The following is an 18,620-nucleotide window of genomic DNA, read 5'->3' on the forward strand; positions in this document are numbered from 1 at the left end:
GTTCTTCTTCCCTCACCCGTCAACGTTCGTTAGTAAACTATTGGGCCGAAACGAGGGATTCTGGCTTGCCTGCTGGCTTGGTCTCTGTCCTTGGCGCTTAGCGCGGGGAGGGGGTGTGCAGCGTGGGTGCAAAGTCTTCTATGCCAGACACGCTACAAAGGACTTGGGTCAGCCGCCCGAAAGAAGGTTTCTTCCTACCGAGCAAGGGGGGGCGAGGAGAGGAGCTGAAGACCAAACAATAGGCCGGTCTGATATAGAGTTTCTGCCTCCCTTTGGAGATGACTAGATTTCGGCCAGCTCCAACATCTGACCATCATGTTGGTTGATATCGTATGGCTTGGGCCCCATGGCCTGATTACTTTCAGCCGAGCCGAGGAGAGGATACACAGCCGGGACGGGACCTGCACGGTCGAGAAAGAAAGAAGAAGAAAGGTTATCGTGCCGCCTTGGTCTGTTTCTGGCTATTCCAACTCCCAGAGTCAGCGCTCTTGCACGGTCGACACATTGTCCCTTGGGCCGTCCTCTAACCCACTCCCCCGCGCAGTCGTGTGAGAGTAGAGTTCGCCGGGCAAAAACATCGGCAGGAGCGAACCGATTTCACGAGGACAGAGTGTCAGCAGGAGCGAGTGCGAGTCTTGCCCCGTCCGTCTGCCATCTCTCCTGGAGAGAGGGAGAGTTTTCCTCTTAAACTTTCCACGTTAGCGTGGAGCCAGGCAAACAAAACAAAGCAAGAACCAAAAATACCAACAAAACACAAAGACGAAGAGGAGGGGAAAAGAACGACTCTGGCCGTGCCGCCTGGACGGGATGAACATGCCACCAGCGCATGTCATACATGCGTCGCAGCGCCCGCTCTGCCTTGTGAGCCCCCCCCTCCGCACGCGATTTGCTCTGCTCAGCTTGCTCGACCCCGGTCCATCAACGATCCATCTCCACAACGAAAGTGAAAAGCTAGATAGGACTTGACGGAGAAAAATAAATAGAAGACCTAGCTGCAGTGGAGAGGTGGAACAGCCACCGACAGACTTATCGATCGTAGCCGGCCGTCCACCTGCCTCTTCTACGAATAAAGCTGTGCGTTTGCATCTCCAATCCCAATCTTGTCCAACCCCCCCCACCCCCATCAGGTGCGCGAAACGAAGAGACGGTATGGCAGTGCTAGGTTGGATCACCAGATAGATTTGTAGTTTGATCGTGCATCCCGCCGCATCATGCTCTCTCGTCTTGATTGGGCTTAAGCCGCTCCGACCAGGGGAAGTCGTGTGTGTGTGTGTGTGTGTGTGTGTGTGTGTGTGTGTGTGTGAGTGTGTGTAGATAAACAAGTTGGTCTTGATTGAAGTACAAGGTAGCATTAGAGACGTGTTTCAGTGTGTATTTACTGTGAATACTTGTTTGGTTCATCGCCTGGCTATGATAACACATGTCATAATTCTCGTCCATGCGTATATCAATACGTCTGCCTTTTCGTGGGCCCCTGTGGCCGCCGCGTCGACAACAAGTCGCGACACCTCACTTCGCCCTGTCGATGAACCAAGGCCAGCTTTGGTAGTGTTTTACACCGTACGCAGTGTAGAAGCAGTTTTTGGCTTTGCGGTGGGGGTTATGAAATCACAGAGACCTTGACGTCTGGCTTAGACCTAGTTCAAGTGGACGCAAATGTGGCGTTTGCCTATTCCGTGACCCTCCGTACTGCTCGGTCCTCAGCAACCGCGCTGAACTTCCAACTGAACTATAATCCGCCGAGTCAATGATGTGTATAATCGGATTTACAGGTCAGGGTGTAAGACTAGAGAGAGAGAGAGAGAGAGAGAGAGAGAGAGAGAGAGAGAGAGAGAGAGAGAGGGAGGGAGAAACGCCCAAGAGACAAAACCAAGGACGACGCTGTTCCCCGAATAGCGAGACCTACCGTCCAATATTAAACTCTCTTTCCTCCTTGGCCGCCATCCCACATGCCAACACCTCCATTGCCTTCTTGTCACCCCATCTCAAGTTTCGTTTCGTCGCAAGAAAAAAGAATTCGACACCCTCCCCCGCATCCACAGACCAGGAGGGGGGGTAAAAGATGAAGGAGAAAAGGGGCTCGAGGCGGGTGTGGGATGAACCAAAAACTCTATTGTTACTAAGAGAGAGGGGGGGGAGGGGGAGGGAGAGGGAAGCCTACATGGTTTCCGCGGTAGGTGGTCAAACTTGTGAACCTGAAAAGCTTGAAGCGATACGCGCCCATGCAATGTGTGGAGCGGTCTGACGGAGACGGAGTCCGCAGACAGGCGTATAGAGCACGTTTCGTCACGTTCGCCTCTTGGCCCTCTCCCGACCCTCGGTGACTTGTAAAAGTCCTGCGAAATCTGCTGAACCTGGCATATCCATCACCTCCTTGGCATCCCAGGCCCATCCCTTCCTTTTTTTTCTTCTTTTCATTTCTTTATTTGGGCCGGAACCACTGATTCGTGCTGGCGACGGGGATGGTTTCGCACCAAGCTGTAGAGTTGGGAAGAGTGTGATTCCGACGAAAGCACAGCACGGCCGCGGACTTTGTCAGACATCACAAATGAACGCTACACACAAGCCCGTGACCCGCGATTGTGATCGGGCACGTACGTACGCGCAAGGGGGGAACGTCACGGTTTGGGGCTGGGTTGCTATCGTCAGCATCACTAAGACGGGACAAACGCCATAACACATGTGGAAGGGGTGGAGATCGGATCGGCGACGAAGGATGACAGAGTTTCCTCAGGGGCTGGGTCGAAGCAGCTTATGGCAAGCGAGTGATCAGACAAGCAATCGCATCAGCGACTGGCATCCTGAGTTCGGCAGATGGTCGTGCGGCTGAGAGGGAGGGCGGTCGCGGCTCCTCCGGAGATTACTGCACCGTGCCGTAAATTCAGACTTAGGACGGACCCGCAATTTTTGCCGAATGCTCTCGTCTTGTCCCGGTCGACGGTCGTCTGCTATCTCGGCTCGGGGGCTGGCACAGCCCTAGACCGCATGTGGCATATGTGCATGTTTCGTGCCAAGGTATGACGAGGGTCCTATCTGCCCTCCGTCCCGGGCTTTGAACAGGTGTATCGTCTGAAGTGTTCCGCGACGTCCCTGAATTTGAAAGACCCGAGTCGGGGTGGTGAGGGCAAACTGCTGTCTAGGGTCGCCATGAACTGTGAAACCAACACTTGCCCCGATCAGGGCGTATTGCTGCCGTCTGACTCTCTGCCGACCCTCTCTCTTTTGACTTAGCGGTGCCGCTGTCCGAACTGAGCTGGCTTCTGCTTTGAGTCTTGTCTCGTTGCTCCGAGCGCAGGTGACGCGGTCTTGACTTTTGGACCGTGTCAAGGAGTTGCATGAGGCTCTGCCACAACACGCCCTGAGGGGCTAATACATGCGATGGACACGATCCGCGGCGTGCGATACGAGACTTGCGGGAAAATGGACATAAAACACATTCATATCTACACTCACACACGCACCCCCCCACGGAACTGACTGCCAGTTCGGGCCAAGCTTCTTGCCGCCTTTACGCATGGTATCGCGCCCAGGGTTTATGGTTTTCTCGTTCCGGCCTACGGCTTTGGGACTCAGCCGTTGGTCGCTGGATCATATCCTGGCGCAATCGGGCCTCGGATTTGACATGGTTTCCGATAAGACAAAGTTCTGGAGACGGCACCGCGGTTGAGCCGTGATGAGTAATGCTGATGATTTGCCTGATTCAACGCCTACTCGACATGCTGACACGATGTCTATAGTTACCCCCTTGCCACGTTTCGTGCACAACCCGCCATCCCATACGTCTCGAACCAACGGTAGGGAAATACATGATGTTTGTTGCCTCAGCCGAGGCGAGCAAAGCAGAGCCAAGCCCTCCCGAATATAGTCAAAACGAAACACACCACACCCAAACTCCCTTATCCCCATAACCCTGACGCTGTGACGTGGTCCCAACGACCAGCATACCTTCCCATGTCTATTGCTGAGTCTACCGTTTTCAAGTCCTTGTTGGATTACCCCTGTCAAAACGGAAGACAACTTGTCAACAGTGATAATGGAACATCAAAGAAACGACCTTCAGTCCGCTTCGGCTAGTTGCATTATCAACCGCGCGGCCATGTCTAGGAACGGGAAAGGACTTGTGACATCCTTCTCCTCGAGCAGTCTCCTGTCGGCCGTCTCATAGCCAGAGCATTTGAAGTCCACGAGATAAACGCCGTGCTCCATCTCATATATCTGGATGTCCATGTGCAGGGCTACAAAGTCGCGCTTGACTTCGTCATCACCCGTAACGTGGTAACTATCCGGTGTCTTGCTTCCCTCTGTGGGGGTCTCCGATCTTTTTCGCAGTGCTGCAATATACTTAGTAACAATAGATCAATCAGGTCGGAGGGTACAGTTCGACTTACTCTGTGTCTCCCAGCGAACCTTGATGTGCCACGGGTCGGCAGGCAGTTTGTATCGCTTTAGCGGATCTATACTACTCGTTGAGTCATTGCCCCCCTGAGATGTGTAGTCGTCGACAAAGCTACCTTCATTACTGGGCTGATCTGTCTCCGTCCCGTGGAGTTTCTCGTAGTCTTCGTCTGGCACGTAGGTTGCGCCCAGTTTGTTCAACGCTTTGTGTATGCACAGCAAGGCCTCCCACGGCGCGTTACGAGAGCGGATTCCAAACTGCCATCTCACGGGTTTCGTCTTCTTGGCTTGCACCACAGGGGTCATACCCTGAGGCCTTTTGGCCGAGTCGTCGAGGCGGACTTGACTGTTTCTCGAGTGAGGCTTCAAATGCCGGGCCGTCTCTTCCCTTTCAGCGTCTGTACGGGCTGAGGGGCCTGGTTCATCGACCACGATGGTAGGCGTCGGATGGTCCTCAAACCCGCCCTTTTCACGCTCAACGTATTCCTTGTGATAGGCTGGCAGACTACTTGGCAAGATGCCAATCTTGCTGATGTACGGACGCTGCCCGCCCACGGTAGACCCGCCGGATCTGGCTGACGAAGCACTTGGTAAGGGGCTGTTTGACCCATCTTGATCGACTGAGAGTGACGACATGGCCTCTGAAAAGACGTCAGAACGGGACACGCACAGCGTTTGACGTGACACATACCATTCACTTGCATGAGTTTGTTCTCGCGGACAATCATGTATGCATCTTTGATCGCAGATGGTTCGGCAGCCTGCAGGGCCTCCTCAACATCTTTCTTTCCATAGCCCATGGTCTTACTGATCTTCTCCGTGACCTCGTTATGTAGCTTCTCCTGGACCCTTGGAGGGGCGTTGGGGGCGATATCACTCTTCTGGATGGCCTTGTTAGGATCCACGCCCGTGTTGAAGAACTCCTCGACCGGCGGTGCTAAGTAGGCAGGCAGGTCTACCATGAACCATGGGTCCTGTCTGATGTCGTCGATCGTAGCACGCTGTACAGGGTTCACAACCAGCATTTTCTTAATGAGCGTCGCGGCGCCCGAGTTCATCCATTGAGGTATGCTGTACGTTCCGCGCGCAATCTTTGCGAATAGACTGGGAATATGCTCGTCATCGAAGGGTAGTCTCCCGACTAGCAGGACGTAGAGAATCACACCGCAACTCCAGACATCCACCTCTGGCCCGGCGTAAAGCTTACCACCAATAACTTCTGGTGCCGCGTAGTTTGGGCTTCCGCAACTCGTCTTGAGGAAATTCCCGTCCGTCATGATATTGCTGAGACCAAAATCGGCAATCTTGACGTTGAGGTTATCGTCAAGCAGCAGGTTCTCGGGTTTCAAGTCTCGGTGAACGATCTTGTGTCTGTGACAGTATTCAACGGCGCAGAGCATCTGCTGGAAGAATCGACGAGCCTCGGGCTCCTTCATACGTCCATTCTGTACAATGTAGTCAAAGAGCTCACCGCCGGCGTACTCAAGGACCATGATGATTTCGTTGGGTGTCTTGATAACGGTATACCTAGGGTCATTCGGGTTAGTGAGGGGTTTGAACGGATGAGGGGCATGACAGGTGGTTGGGCGGGGAGGCCATACAGCTTAATGATGTGAGGGTGTCGCAAAAGCTGTAGGTATTCGATTTCGCGCTCCACTCGGCCGGCCATGTCGCGACTAATGAGTTTCTTCCTAGCGATGATCTTGAGAGCGACCTGCTGTCCGGTGCCGTTGTGTATGGCCAGCTTCACCTTTCCAAAGGAGCCTTCGCCTAGGGTCTTGATGATCTTGTATGCGCCGATGCGCTGCTCCGTTTTGATCTTATCCCGCAGCGGGGCGGTGGTGTCGACGGGAGGTCCCATGTTGACGGCGTTTATGGCGGCGTCGGGCAAAGGTGGTTGTAGCTCGTGACGACCGGCGGCGGCGGCAGCAGCAGCAGCATCGGCGGCAGCACCGTGCTGCTGAGAGCGACGACGGATCTGGGATGGGGAGAGGCTGATATGGAGCTCCTCCTCGTCGAAACCGGAAGCCATGTTGTCGGTCGGGGGGGAGGGGGGGGGAGGGGTCGTTTTTGTTTAAATGGGTTGTGGCCGGAGCAAGCCTTTGGACCACACTCAAGTGGGCATGACGAAGTTGGATGTGGGTGGATTGTGGAGGGGAACATGGAATGGCGAGGTGGAGTGGGTGCCAAGAAGCTCCTTGGCGCTCCTGGTTCGTGCCAGGCTCACATTGGGTATGACTGATTGACCACCCACCACCCACCACCCCTGCCTGATGTGGCCTGCCGGCCAAGTGCCACACTGCCCTCTCTGAGTCTCACCTGCCCGCCTGCCCGCTTTGGTGGGGGGACCGTCGGTGGTGGCCTGTGCATTTTGATGCCAATTTAGGGGTTTATGGAGGGGCTGCTCCCACTATTTACAGAGTACTCACCGACTCATAGTGGGCAGCTTTGTCGGACAAAAGGCTTCTACGATTGGTGGGATCATTACTTGCGACTGGCGACCTTGAAGAATGTAATCGGCGCGGATCGGGCAGCCTTCCGTTGGGCTTGCCCAAGACGTCCTTTCCTGTCCTGTCCTGGATGATGCTGCAGCAGAAAGATACGTTTCCGTTGTGACACCACCTCACCTCCTGCTGTACGCGTGGGGAGGTGAGCAGACAAGGTGATCACCATATCTTGCACCTCATTTCCTCGGACCACGGGTGAGAATGCGCAGCTGATTACGGCAGCCTCATGGTTGCATAATGGCTAATCGGATTCCGGAAAGAAATTGGCAGGTAGACCTGCCGGCAACCCTCATTTGATAACAGCACCATTGCGTGACGGGTCCTGTGGTGGTGGCTTGCTCGCTTGATTAATTGTCCGCGCATATTGCCAACCAAACACGGTTTCAACACGTTCTCGACAGTACTCCGTACTGAACCATCATCTGTCAAAACAAACACGTGCCTGACGCGCTCGAAGCCGAATCAGGAATTGGACAGACCAATAGACGGCAGGTCGGAGATAGAGACCCAGTGGCTTAAATCCTTCAACCTGATCTCATTAGTGAGAGTAACTTTACAATGCCACCCTTCAATACAAGGTCCGCTCTTGGCTGTTGCAAATCCCTAGTTCTCTTATGACACGAGAAAGAAAACCGAGCCCAACGAATCGCCGCTCGCGCGCATTTCACGAGTGTCTTCGACGGCCCAGCAAACCCGGAGCAGATCAAAGAAGGTTCTGCTGCATCTCTGTATAGGCTAAAAAGGCCTTGATTAATCCTACCACACATGGGGCCAGCTGCCTCGAACCGAAGTTGATCCCCGATGCTGCTGTGGGTAGGCGTTATCAATGCTGCCAACGCGCCGAGAGAGAGAGAGGGAGAGAGAGGCTTGGAGCTTGATTTACAATGGTTTGGGACGTTGGCTCGGAAATCTCCAGGGCTTGTCGGCGAGCCATGCCGGAAGGAAACGTCGCACCGGCGGTGCGAAGCCTGGTGCATATGCCCGCTTCTGTGTAGTTCTACTTTCGTCTACGCACAACGAGAATCGAGGACGGGGTTGTGGGGGGGAGGGGGGGGACCGTGTCTGCAGGACAGAAGATTCTGCAGCAACTCTTTTCCCGAGGTTATGAGGGCCTGCTCACGATCCTCTCCGCTTGCTTGTTCCTTGCCGAAAGACTAGACCAAGTGGAGGCAAGTGGGCTCCCCATAACCCGCGGAGATTTCTTATTGCCTAGGCCCTGTTGCACGTTTTCTTAGGTTGCAATATATCCCTTCAATAGCTATGTTCGGAGCTCATAAATGGGATCATCTTGGCTCAACTAAGGAAGTCTGCTGGTCATGTGTGGTCGTAAATGAAGAGCGGGCATTTATCCGTACACCTCAAGCGTACCAATCATGCTGATTTCACTTCGCGAGCTATAGTCCTGGAAAAAGAAACCCCCCCCCCCCATTTTTTTACGGCTCTTTGAAAGACAACTACGACTTGTCCTTCTTGTTTTCCGCACGGAGCCTCGCGATGAGCTTCTCCTCGAGGAAGGGGCTAAGTCCGAGACTGTCTGCTGTTAGCGAATGCACTCCACCCGAACATACCGAGCTCCATGCTTACATTCCCTCGTTGGTGATGATCCGATACGTCCCGCTAGGCTCGAGCTGCCCAATGATATTACCACTCTGGTCAACCTCAACGCTGCCCATGATATCCTCGGGCCATGCGATTCGACCAAAGTCCGGGGGGTTCCTCGAGTCGCTGAGGTGCACGTAACCACCGTGTCCACCTCCGCCGGCGCCCCCCTGGGCACTGGCACCACCGGCGCCGCTTCCTCCAGCGCCGCCGCCACCGCCGACTTTGCTTGAAGAACGCTGCTTGTTCTTTTGAGAGAAAAACGCGCCTCCGGAGCCGAGGGTGGCTCCCCCAGGACTAGCAAAAGCTTGGGCTTGGGCTAGGAGGTCTTTGTCTTTGTGCGCGTTTTCGGAGAGAACTTCATAAAGGATCTTGGTGAACGTCTGGTTCTCAGTAAAGGAGCGCGGCGACGGGGGATCTGTCGTGGAGAAACCAATGGCTAGCCTCTGGTTGGGTGGATCATCTTCGAGATATGACAGGAGAAAAGAAGCTCGCGATGCGTCGGCAGGGAAAACTTTCTGCAAAGCAACATTGGTTAGGGTCTTGCGTGTTTGTGTTGTCTCAATAACACTTACAATGCGTGGGTTCGACGACAGACTGGAGACTGAGCGAAAAAATATTGACCTAGAGGCAAGTCTCGGGGAAAACCGAGCTGTTGGTGCTAACATTGTGATGTGCATGACGCCAAATTCTCCAGCAACTCGATCCTGAAGCTTTTTTGGTCGAGGGGGATAGCTTCAGCTCTCTTGTCCAATGATGACGGCATATTGGCCCTGTAGGTTGTAGTGAGCTTCAGCCACACCGCCAAGAACAGCCACTTGACCCCACTATAGTGCTGTACGCCACAACGCGATCAATTTGCCAGACGCGTTCTTGAGAATCGGACGCGCCTCAATTAAACATTTGGTACCCCTCTCGCGACGACGGTCGACAACACCTACAGCCCGTTACGACAAACCACCCTACGGAAGTTGACTTAAATCTTCACCTGTCATTTCGCGCTACAGGAACTGCAGAGAGCATCAAGGAGCACCACCACTGCGACTATGGATCCGCTGCCGTCAATATCCCCGAAGCGCAAGCAAATGCCCATGGCCAGTATCTTTGGCGCAAAGACACCTGCCCCCTCTTCTTCCGCGATACCCTCATCTTCGCCCGCATTTGGCACCCCGGTACACCCCCTCAAACCGTTTAAAGTTTCGGCGCCTGCGAAGCATGCGATTCTCCCAATAATCCTCCCACCGGCCACCCTTCGACCTTTGGCATTTCGGACGTTCACGAAGAAACACAGTCTGACGTTGACCTCAACCGCTCTCCAAGAACTCGCAACCTTCATTGGCCGTCATTGTGGCTCAGCTTGGCGGGAAGAGGGCCTGGCGGAGAAGGTGTTGGAAGAGGTGGCCAAGTCTTGGAAGAATCGCAATGGTGGGGTCATTGTTGACGGCGCTAGCACGGAGCTGAAGGATATTCTGAAGACCTTGGAGGGGAATATGAGCGGAGGCAAGATTGTGACGGGCGCAAGGGGCCTGAGCCGACAGAATAGTCTTTTGATCGAGCCGGGACAAGACGCGGACATGTCGAATACGAGGTTGGGGTTGCGGCCAGTACAGTCGTCTTTGGTACGGGAGGATAGCCAACAGAGCTTCGGCATGTCCAGTCTCGGTGTAGAGGAGGACGATGAAGAAGAGAACATCAGGGATGCGCGTAAATGGCTCAATGTCATCGACGCATATGACCATCCGAGGTTCTCTTACAATGTTGCCAAGAAGCATTTCGAAAGGTAAAGTGTAATGCGTTTTGCGACAAGAGCCCGCTGGTTAACATAATGACAGAGAAACATCGAAACCTTCCCTTTTACCACCAGCAAAAAACAAGACTGCTCTGTTCCGAAACAGGTACAACGTCATACACCAAAGGTTACTCAGGAACGAGTCTTTCCAAACGTCAGCCGTCGCGAGCGCCAGAGCACCATCACTTAAGCGCTCTTCGTCGAATCAACTGAATCATAAGATCACACCAATTTCCAACCTCTTGGGCCGCCACGGGAGTCATCATATGCTTCTGGGTATGCTGAACGTACTTCCCGCGGGAGGTCTTGCAATTAGTGACCTCACAGCTACGATTGCGCTCGACGTCTCCCAAGCGGTTGCAATTCCCGAGGACTCGGCATGGTTCGCACCAGGCATGATTGTTCTTGTGGATGGTGTCTACGAAGAGGAAGAAGAGTCCACCGGCAAAGGCTTGAGTGGAAGCAGTGGTGTCGGCGGGACGCTGGGTGGTAGATTCCAAGGCTTCTTCATCGGCCAGCCCCCCTGCGAGAAGAGGAAAGCCACACTAGGTGTCAGCGGCCCAGACGGCGGCCAGGACCACACCATAGGAGGCGGATTCGGCTGGATCGACTTTCTCGGCGTGGGCAGCGAACGGGCTGTCGGGTCCAAGATGCGAAAGCTCGAGCAGCGCCTCCTGCCCCGCCACTCTGCCGAAGAGGTTCCTAGCAGGGGCCGGATGGTCATCCTTGGCGAGCTGAATCTCGACCAGCCACGGACCTTACAGGCCTTGCGGAGGATCCTCACGATATATGCTGCCAAGCCCGAAGGCGTAAGTCCCATGAGCTTCATCATCACGGGCAACTTCACCCAGCACGCCGTCCTCGCGAGAGGCGGTAGCGGTGGTAGCATAGAATACAAGGAATATTTCGACGCCTTGGCTTCAACACTATCCGAGTTTCCAACTCTCCTTCAAACGTCCACCTTTATCTTCGTCCCCGGCGATAACGACGCCTGGGTCTCTTCCTTCACCGCGGGAGCTGCGACCCCACTGCCGCGCAAAGGAGCTCCGGACGTCTTTACGTCCCGCATCAGGCGCGTCTTCGCCGCGGCTAATGCAGAAGTCGGGGCTAAGAGCGACGGCGAGGCCATCTGGACCTCAAATCCCAGTCGTGTGACGCTGTTCGGCCCCAACCACGAAGTCGTCATCTTCCGCGACGACATGTCAGCCCGCCTCCGCCGCGCGGCTGTACGCCTCAAAACCTCGAAGCAACCTCAAAACGAAGACGAAGAAATCCAAACCGCTGGAATTGAAAGCGGCTCAGACGATGTTGTCATGGGCGGTAGCGACCCGGTCGAGGAGCCGGCCGTAGAGGAGGCCATGGACGTCGACATTCCAGGGAAGAGAGCCGCCGTCAAGCAGGTCAGTCCGAGCGTCCCGCAGGATGTGCACACGGCCCGGAAGCTTGTAAAGACGGTCTTGGACCAAGGCTATTTGGCGCCGTTCCGTCAGTCGATTCGTCCCGTGCACTGGGACTACGCGACCGCGTTACACCTGTACCCGCTGCCGACGTCCATGGTGCTCGTAGACACGACCGCGCCGCCGTTCTGCATCACGTACGAGGGCTGCCACGTCATGAACCCGGGCAGCATTCTCGTCACTGGGCGGACGCGGGTCGGCCGTTGGATAGAGTATGAGATTGGGAAAGTAGGGAAACTGCGGGAAACGACGTTCTAACGGGATGGTGTGGCGACTGTCGTCTGGGCGGGGATGCGGTCTGCAGAGGTAGCTGAGCCGTGTATTCGGCGATGTGGAATATAATGACTAATGTTTGACGGCAAATACCTCTCAAAGCTTTCTAGCGTCTTATGACATTCTCCGTGCGATGTTGTGGATCAGTATGTGCTCGCCGAGCTGAGGTTCAAACCGGACGTTCAACCAACCTACTACAAGGCCAAACATTGGCCGGCAACGCGGAGCTGGATAGTATCATTTCCAACACGTAAGTACCAAGCAAATGGAAGCCGAGGCCTGAGTAGAATCTGTTCAAATGTGGAAGGGCAGGGTAACAGCAGCGCTTTTCGGCGTTCCGGAATGTGAGCAGTGCGACCCTCGGTGGCCGATTATTATCGTATCTCGCTCGCGTACTTTATTTCTCCTCCGTCTCCAAACACCCCACTGCGGCCTTGCGAATTGCTTTTAAGCTTGAACTGACCCTGCCTGCAGGGTGGAACAGGCATTGACTATGGCTATCCCAGAGAAGAAAAGCGCAGCCGGCCACTGTAGTCAGGCGGATACACACATAGCCTTTGTCTCGGGCGGATTTACCGTCAATATGACAGTTGGCCTGTATGCCACAAAACACACTCGTATTTACTCACGGCGAGTTGTGCTAAGTAGGTAGTAGTCAGTCAGTCAGCACCGGCTTGGTCTAGTGATATTCTTGGAACAACATGTGTCGTCCTCTACGAAGCCGAACTTGGTATTGCTATTGCAACGCAGTGTGGCTGCTCAGAGCAAGTCATGGGCTCTTTATGGGGTCTGGAACAAGAGACCCGGACCTCTGCTCGGCCATTTGAGGAAGTCGACCGAAGGCCGTCGCCCCGAGGGTAACAAAGGCCGTGCCTCAACCAGTTGCTGTGCCAGCTGAAGGTCTTATCTTTGAGCCATGAGTCCAGAAATGCTGTAGCAGGGCTCACCAGCTGCAAGATACGAAAGACCCAATAAGAATGCGGCCACGCAGGCATGTAAGAGGGCCACGCGGGCCTCGGGAGCCATTAGGACAGGGGCGGATTGAGGTGGACCAGGGGGTTCGTCCAGTCCAGCTTGCAAGAGTCTGTGCGTGCCAGCTGGGATTGAGGCGGACCCTCCTCCGTGAGGCAAACACCTTCATGCAGATTCAGAATTGCCATGCCACTCATTCCTGGTGAAGGATGCCGCGTGTCTCAAATCTAAGGGCTAAGGTGGTATTGTGTGTGTCGCCTGAGGGGAGGGGGAGGGAAAAGGGCCTGTTTGGACCAGTCCAGACCTTTCCAGGCCTTCGTCGAATGGCGCCTCTCTTCGCTCGTGGGTGCGCTTGACCGCCGCTGAAACCGAAGTAATCAAAATGCGGTACGCAGGTTGCCATTTTCTTCTTCTCTTTGCATGCCGCTTAGTGGCGCACAGCCGATACCTCTAGCCAGCCTGGTCGGGCCGAGACTTGGCGTTTGTCACCATCTCTAATGTGGCAGGCCATGACAAGAGGGGATGAGAATGAGCAGTCCTCGATGGTCTGGATCATACCCAATTCAAGTCCCATTCCGGCGCCAGCAACCAACACCACCAGTACATGTGTAGGTAGGTAGGTACCACTGTACCGTGCCCCCCCCCCCTTCTGGGTAGGCGTGCCCCCCTCGGCATTCGGTCCACTGTTTTTTTTTTGATTCCGTCCAATCATGACACAGCCAGCCCTCGCACTTTCAGTCGCCTTTGCCTCTCCTTGTCCTGGCGCCCTGCATTGTGGGGAGATGCCGACCGAGATCTCGTCAACTTCACATATCATCCGACGAAGGTCTCGTTCGCCCCCTTCCGAGGCCTCCGCCTTCGCAATCACATTTTGCACGACCTGGGTCTTTATCAGGATCTCGAACACTCAAACGTCACCACCGCGTGCCTGCATTGCATTGGAACTCTGCGTTGCGTGGGCAGTGTCGAGCTGCCCCGGTTTTCCAGAGCCACTCTTTACGCTGCCATCGTCCAACATCGGTTTTGCAAACCCCATGTTGCATCCTCCAACCGTTCCTCACCCGCCACTGCCCTCCATCTGACGACCCCACGACCTTATCGACCGTTGCAAGTTGTAGCGTGCGCAGCCTTGCTACCTCCCACCGCTGCTCCCGGACTACGCACTCGTCGTCTACTTAAGGTTTATGGATCCGTCCATCGCAGCATTCCTGTATCGTACCCGTTCTCACTGAACCGTCAAGTGCCACTCTGCCATCACCCCAGTAATGGCATTATCGCCTGGAGGCATCGTCCCGGCTCAACTGGGCTTCCTCGCCATCTTCAATCCGTCCCTCGGGCACACGGATGAGACGCTTGACGACCAAATAGTGTACTATGCCTCGGTGAGCACCCAGCGACAGAAGCGTCGCCACCGCTCTCGCACCAAGCCCACCGAGAATATTTCTCAAGAGGAACGCAATGAGCGTCTCCGTCAGATCGGCCTCGCCCAGGGCATGGTCGAATTCAGCAAAAGTTTTTCTGGTGGCCAGCCGGTCGACTCCATCGATACAGAGAAGTCGCGTGTGATCCTCCATGAGCTGGAGCAAGGTTGGTGGATCCTTGCTGTAGGTTTCATCCCTTCCATGCAACGACGCTTTCATCTGCTGATTATTCGCAGTCCGTTGATCTGACCCGCATTCCCCTGCCTCCCAAACTGCAGACCGGGAAGGCCCAGGACTCTCCAGAAGAGGTCGTTGAGTTTTCGTCTAAGGAAATAAAGCCCTCATCTCTCCTGTTGCAGGATATACTCCGTGCCCATTCCATCTTTCTGCTTCACCATGGCACCTCGCTCAGCGCTCTGTTTGTCCGTTCTAGGAGGACAAAGTTTCTGAGTCTTCTTGGCCGATACTGGGACCTGTTCTTGTCAACATGGAACGTTATGCTGCAGGGCAACCCGGTCCGGTCTGTATTCGGCGGCATCAATCTAGCCGCTTCTGGCGAACTGGGCATTGGTGTTGGGGAAGAAGACCGGGGTAGCGGAGAACGAGACGTATTGGAAGGTCTTGTCAGCAGAGTTGAGGGCCTCGTCGATGTTGTTGTCAGCAAGTTTGGCTCTTTCGATGCCGATGGCGAGCATAAAAAAGGCAAGGAGCCAAAGACGCCGTGGCTGGGCACAGGGCAGGATCCAGGGCCTGAAGACGGTGCGATTTTCCTTGGAACAGGAGCTTTGTCCCGGAAGTCGGTCAGAGACGTGTCGCAGTGGATGGAGGACTTATATACTTGGGGGGAAAACGCCTACGGTGTAATTGAAAGCCCGACTTCACTGCGCGCCGCAAGACGCCCGGAGAAAGCCGCGGCGGCTCCGGCGACTAAGTCATCCGACAATCAGGGCGTTCCTGCGCGGCCTCCAGTTCGGCCAAACGGTAGACGCTCTGATTCTGGGTCCGCTTCCGGAAGCTCTGGGTCTACGAAAACGATCGCAGAACGGCGTGGCCAGGAGATTGGCACCGTAGAAGGAGCCAGACGGCCGGAGTTCAGCAGGGAGAGCACCACCGCTTCCGCTGCTATTCCCACCGCCCCTCCAACACAGGAAGGAGACGGGCATATGGATAAGCTAATGACGTACATGAAGCTTGGTTACGGCACCTACTGGTCGATCGGCAAATCAGATACATCGTCGCCTGTCAACAAGAGCCAAGTGTCCTCGGCTGCCGCCCTGCAAGGCGGGGAATCCTCCAGGCACACATCCACCACGGCACCGAAGCCTACACGCGTGGACGACGATGTGGGCCACTACCTCATCGGTCTGGTAGGCGAGGTCGAGGCGGCCGGCGACAGTGGACGTGAAGACTGCAAGAACTCTGATGAAGCGGGCAACGCTGAGTCGAACTCTCGGACCATGCTTCGCACCATTCATGTCGAGCTCGAAAAGACGGGATATGACCGTAACGAGAGAGACGTTGTCAGAGACCTCGGCAGCTTTGCAAATGAAATCACGCCTCTCGGGTACAATGTCGTAAGCTCGAACCCGCAATTCGGAAACCAGGACTTCAACAAGGGCAGCAAGATGCGCGTCGTTGTCTACGTGAACAAGCCGTTCATTTTCACATTGGTTTTTGAGCTGAGGACCGACTCACTGGCTTGGGACTCGTTCTACAAATCATTACATAACCAGCTAACGCCTCTCCGAAAACCGCTTCTCTCGTCTATCCAGTACAGACCAGAAAAGCCAGACGTGGGATCCGCAGCATCGAACATCTACGATATTATTTGGGATGCTGAGGCCATGACTGTGTTGTCGACTATACCTAACATACCCGACCACGCGCAAATGTCCCAGTCAAATAGACAGCTACCGTGGTCGCGTGTTGAGGCGATGAATACACACATGCAGCTTCTCAACATATTTAACATTACACGGCCGGATATTAACCAGCTGGAGCGGACCTGCAAGACAAACCGCGGATGGTGGGTCGTGTGGCAGCGCATTCTGGACCGACCCGCCGCAAACTGGTACACAGAGAACGAACAGGACGACGACGACGAAGACACACCGACCTCCGAGAGCGAGGCTTCGCTGGCTATGAGCGGCGATGGCTCGAGCACACAAAGGCCACCTTCACTCCCCTTGCCCAGCCCAACGGTCAGCAAGGAAATTTTCCTAATCCGCAGGGCCAGTGACCACGCCGGCTACCGTGGCGTGAGCTCGTCGTACGCCGAGAGCGGCGGAGTGGGCGCGGGCGTGGGGTGGGGCGACGGAGCGGGCCGTCTGGCCTCGGGGATCGGGATCGACACACGCAAGTACATCGAGGAGCTATTGAATTTTAGCCGGTAGGGAACTCGCCCAACCGGGGAGGAGAGGCACTGTCACACATACGGCTACGGCGCGGGGAAAGAGGATCTGCATACATACCCGGATAGGAACGTGTGCAAGTGAGAAAACTTGGCTCCGTGCTATGAATACGATTAGAGGCGGTGTCAAAATGCCGCCATCAATGATCACACGTCCGACTTACCAGCTCATGGGCATGAGCCCAGCCACTGCACTGGCGAGGCCCAGCGAGTTGCTTTTCTCATACCTTAGTCTATGGCTTAATGTCTATGTAGATGTCGTAACGGTTTCCCATGCGAGAGCAGTCCAGCGTTCGCTCCAAAGGTAGCGCCAAATAAGCGCATGTCGCTGCAGTAGTTTGCCAGCGACCCTACTTCAATGACAGCATCGGGATTCCGGCACTCTCTCTCTCTCTCTCCCTCTCTCTTTGCGTTAGCTGTACATACAGCATCCGGTGTAAAAGTGCGCAACGACATCTCAAGACGCCTCGAGGGTGGCACTCGAAGAACGTAGCGATTGCGATCGATGCCGGCTCCTGTGCGCATCACCCTCGGCCATCAAGTCGTCTGTCTGCTTGTCTCTCCCATCCCACCCTTTCCATCCCGTTGGTCAACTTACTATTGTAAAAACAAAAAAGTCCCGCGGCCAAAACTTATACTTGCAAAAACCAATCGTCAAGACAGCCACGTGTACCGCGGGCCCCGCAGCCGCAAGTAAACAAGCAGAGCGATCTGCTGTCTCGGCCGGGAGTTATGATGTTACTACTTCCGTAGAAAAGAAAAAAAAATCAGTTTGCCCAGGCATCACGATAGCACGCCAACAACGGGCGCGTAGTAAGTAAAACAATCACGAATCAATAGTGGTGTGATTCCACCATGTGTGGGTGTTCATCCTCTTCTGAGTCGCGTAATGAATTTAGCACCTGGGGGGAGAGCTGATGGGGTCTATCGAGGATGGCCGTCTGGAAGGCTACTTGGGCTCGCTGCACCTTAACGTTGCGTGGGCGTGGCTGGTTCGTCAAGGGTAGAGTTCGATTTAACAGCTTGCAAGCGCGATTTACGATGGCTCACCTTGTTTCACCGAGCGTGTTGTCCAAAATTTGATAGGGCGACAGCGATCGGAGCCAGGGTGCAGATGGGTTGGTTTGGAATGGGCGTGGATGGGCAGTGGATTGTTGTTTCCTTCCAGGGTTGCTGTGCCAGGTTTGTGCATCTTTCCTGGACAGCGAATCGCCGGGGAAGGCTTCTCCGAGGCCGGATTTGCTGCAGGGACGAGAGGGATTCGTTGCCGAGGGTGAGGAGAGTGCAGAATGTGCATAAACTCGAGTGAGAACCCGGCAGAAAGGCCCAGAAGGAGGGGCAAAAAAAAGGTGCTAAACACAATAAGGGAGGGGCACTGCTAGCTTTTTCACCTGCCACTGCCAACCAGTATCGCCCCACCAGCCGGAAGAGTTGACAGGGGAGGGGGGGGGGCTCATTCAGGGTGGCGGGGAGCCCTTCCCCCCCCTTCTTGCTGCGGCGGGCCAAAGCAAGTTTTCTTAAGTTTTAACTCTCTTATTATCCACGGAAAACATGCCCAAGGTTGTGTCGAGCCAGATTAGCTCCGGGCAGGTCGGAAGGGGTGGCGCCAACAGAAACACGCATGCTTCCATCTCCCACCTTGGCAAACTACGATGATGCACATAGTAGTGAAGCATTTTTTAATATAGCACCGCCAGGCTATTTTAGTGTGGTGAACTCTCATCACTCTAGCTTCGAACCCCATCTGCTGGATGAGACTGTCAGAGTCGATAGATGACGATCACAGATGTTCCAGGG

At 54.9% G+C, this 18,620-nt stretch overlaps 4 protein-coding genes across 4 annotated transcripts; 2 read left to right on the plus strand and 2 right to left on the minus strand.

The window, feature by feature from the left end:
• Window positions 1-4,056: 4,056 nt before the first annotated feature.
• GLRG_04232 (uncharacterized protein) lies at window positions 4,057-6,427 on the minus strand (the record flags this gene model as incomplete). Its single annotated transcript, XM_008094917.1, has 4 exons — window positions 4,057-4,331; window positions 4,389-5,036; window positions 5,087-5,922; window positions 5,997-6,427. 4 exons carry the CDS (start codon window positions 6,425-6,427, stop codon window positions 4,057-4,059), a joined length of 2,190 nt encoding a protein of 729 aa, XP_008093108.1.
• Window positions 6,428-8,356: 1,929 nt separating this feature from the next.
• On the minus strand, window positions 8,357-9,169 carry GLRG_04233 (uncharacterized protein; the record flags this gene model as incomplete). Its single annotated transcript, XM_008094918.1, has 3 exons — window positions 8,357-8,432; window positions 8,487-9,019; window positions 9,077-9,169. The coding sequence occupies 3 exons, from the start codon at window positions 9,167-9,169 to the stop codon at window positions 8,357-8,359; spliced, it is 702 nt and encodes a 233-aa protein (XP_008093109.1).
• Window positions 9,170-9,547: 378 nt separating this feature from the next.
• Window positions 9,548-12,005, plus strand: GLRG_04234 (DNA polymerase alpha/epsilon subunit B; the record flags this gene model as incomplete). Its single annotated transcript, XM_008094919.1, has 2 exons — window positions 9,548-10,281; window positions 10,334-12,005. The coding sequence occupies 2 exons, from the start codon at window positions 9,548-9,550 to the stop codon at window positions 12,003-12,005; spliced, it is 2,406 nt and encodes an 801-aa protein (XP_008093110.1).
• A 2,252-nt stretch (window positions 12,006-14,257) lies between these two features.
• GLRG_04235 (uncharacterized protein) lies at window positions 14,258-16,806 on the plus strand (the record flags this gene model as incomplete). Its single annotated transcript, XM_008094920.1, has 2 exons — window positions 14,258-14,596; window positions 14,650-16,806. The coding sequence occupies 2 exons, from the start codon at window positions 14,258-14,260 to the stop codon at window positions 16,804-16,806; spliced, it is 2,496 nt and encodes an 831-aa protein (XP_008093111.1).
• Between the last annotated feature and the right edge of the window lie 1,814 nt (window positions 16,807-18,620).

This window comes from Colletotrichum graminicola (genome assembly GCF_000149035.1).
Source record: "Colletotrichum graminicola M1.001 genomic scaffold supercont1.13, whole genome shotgun sequence".
NCBI lineage: Eukaryota > Fungi > Ascomycota > Sordariomycetes > Glomerellales > Glomerellaceae > Colletotrichum > Colletotrichum graminicola.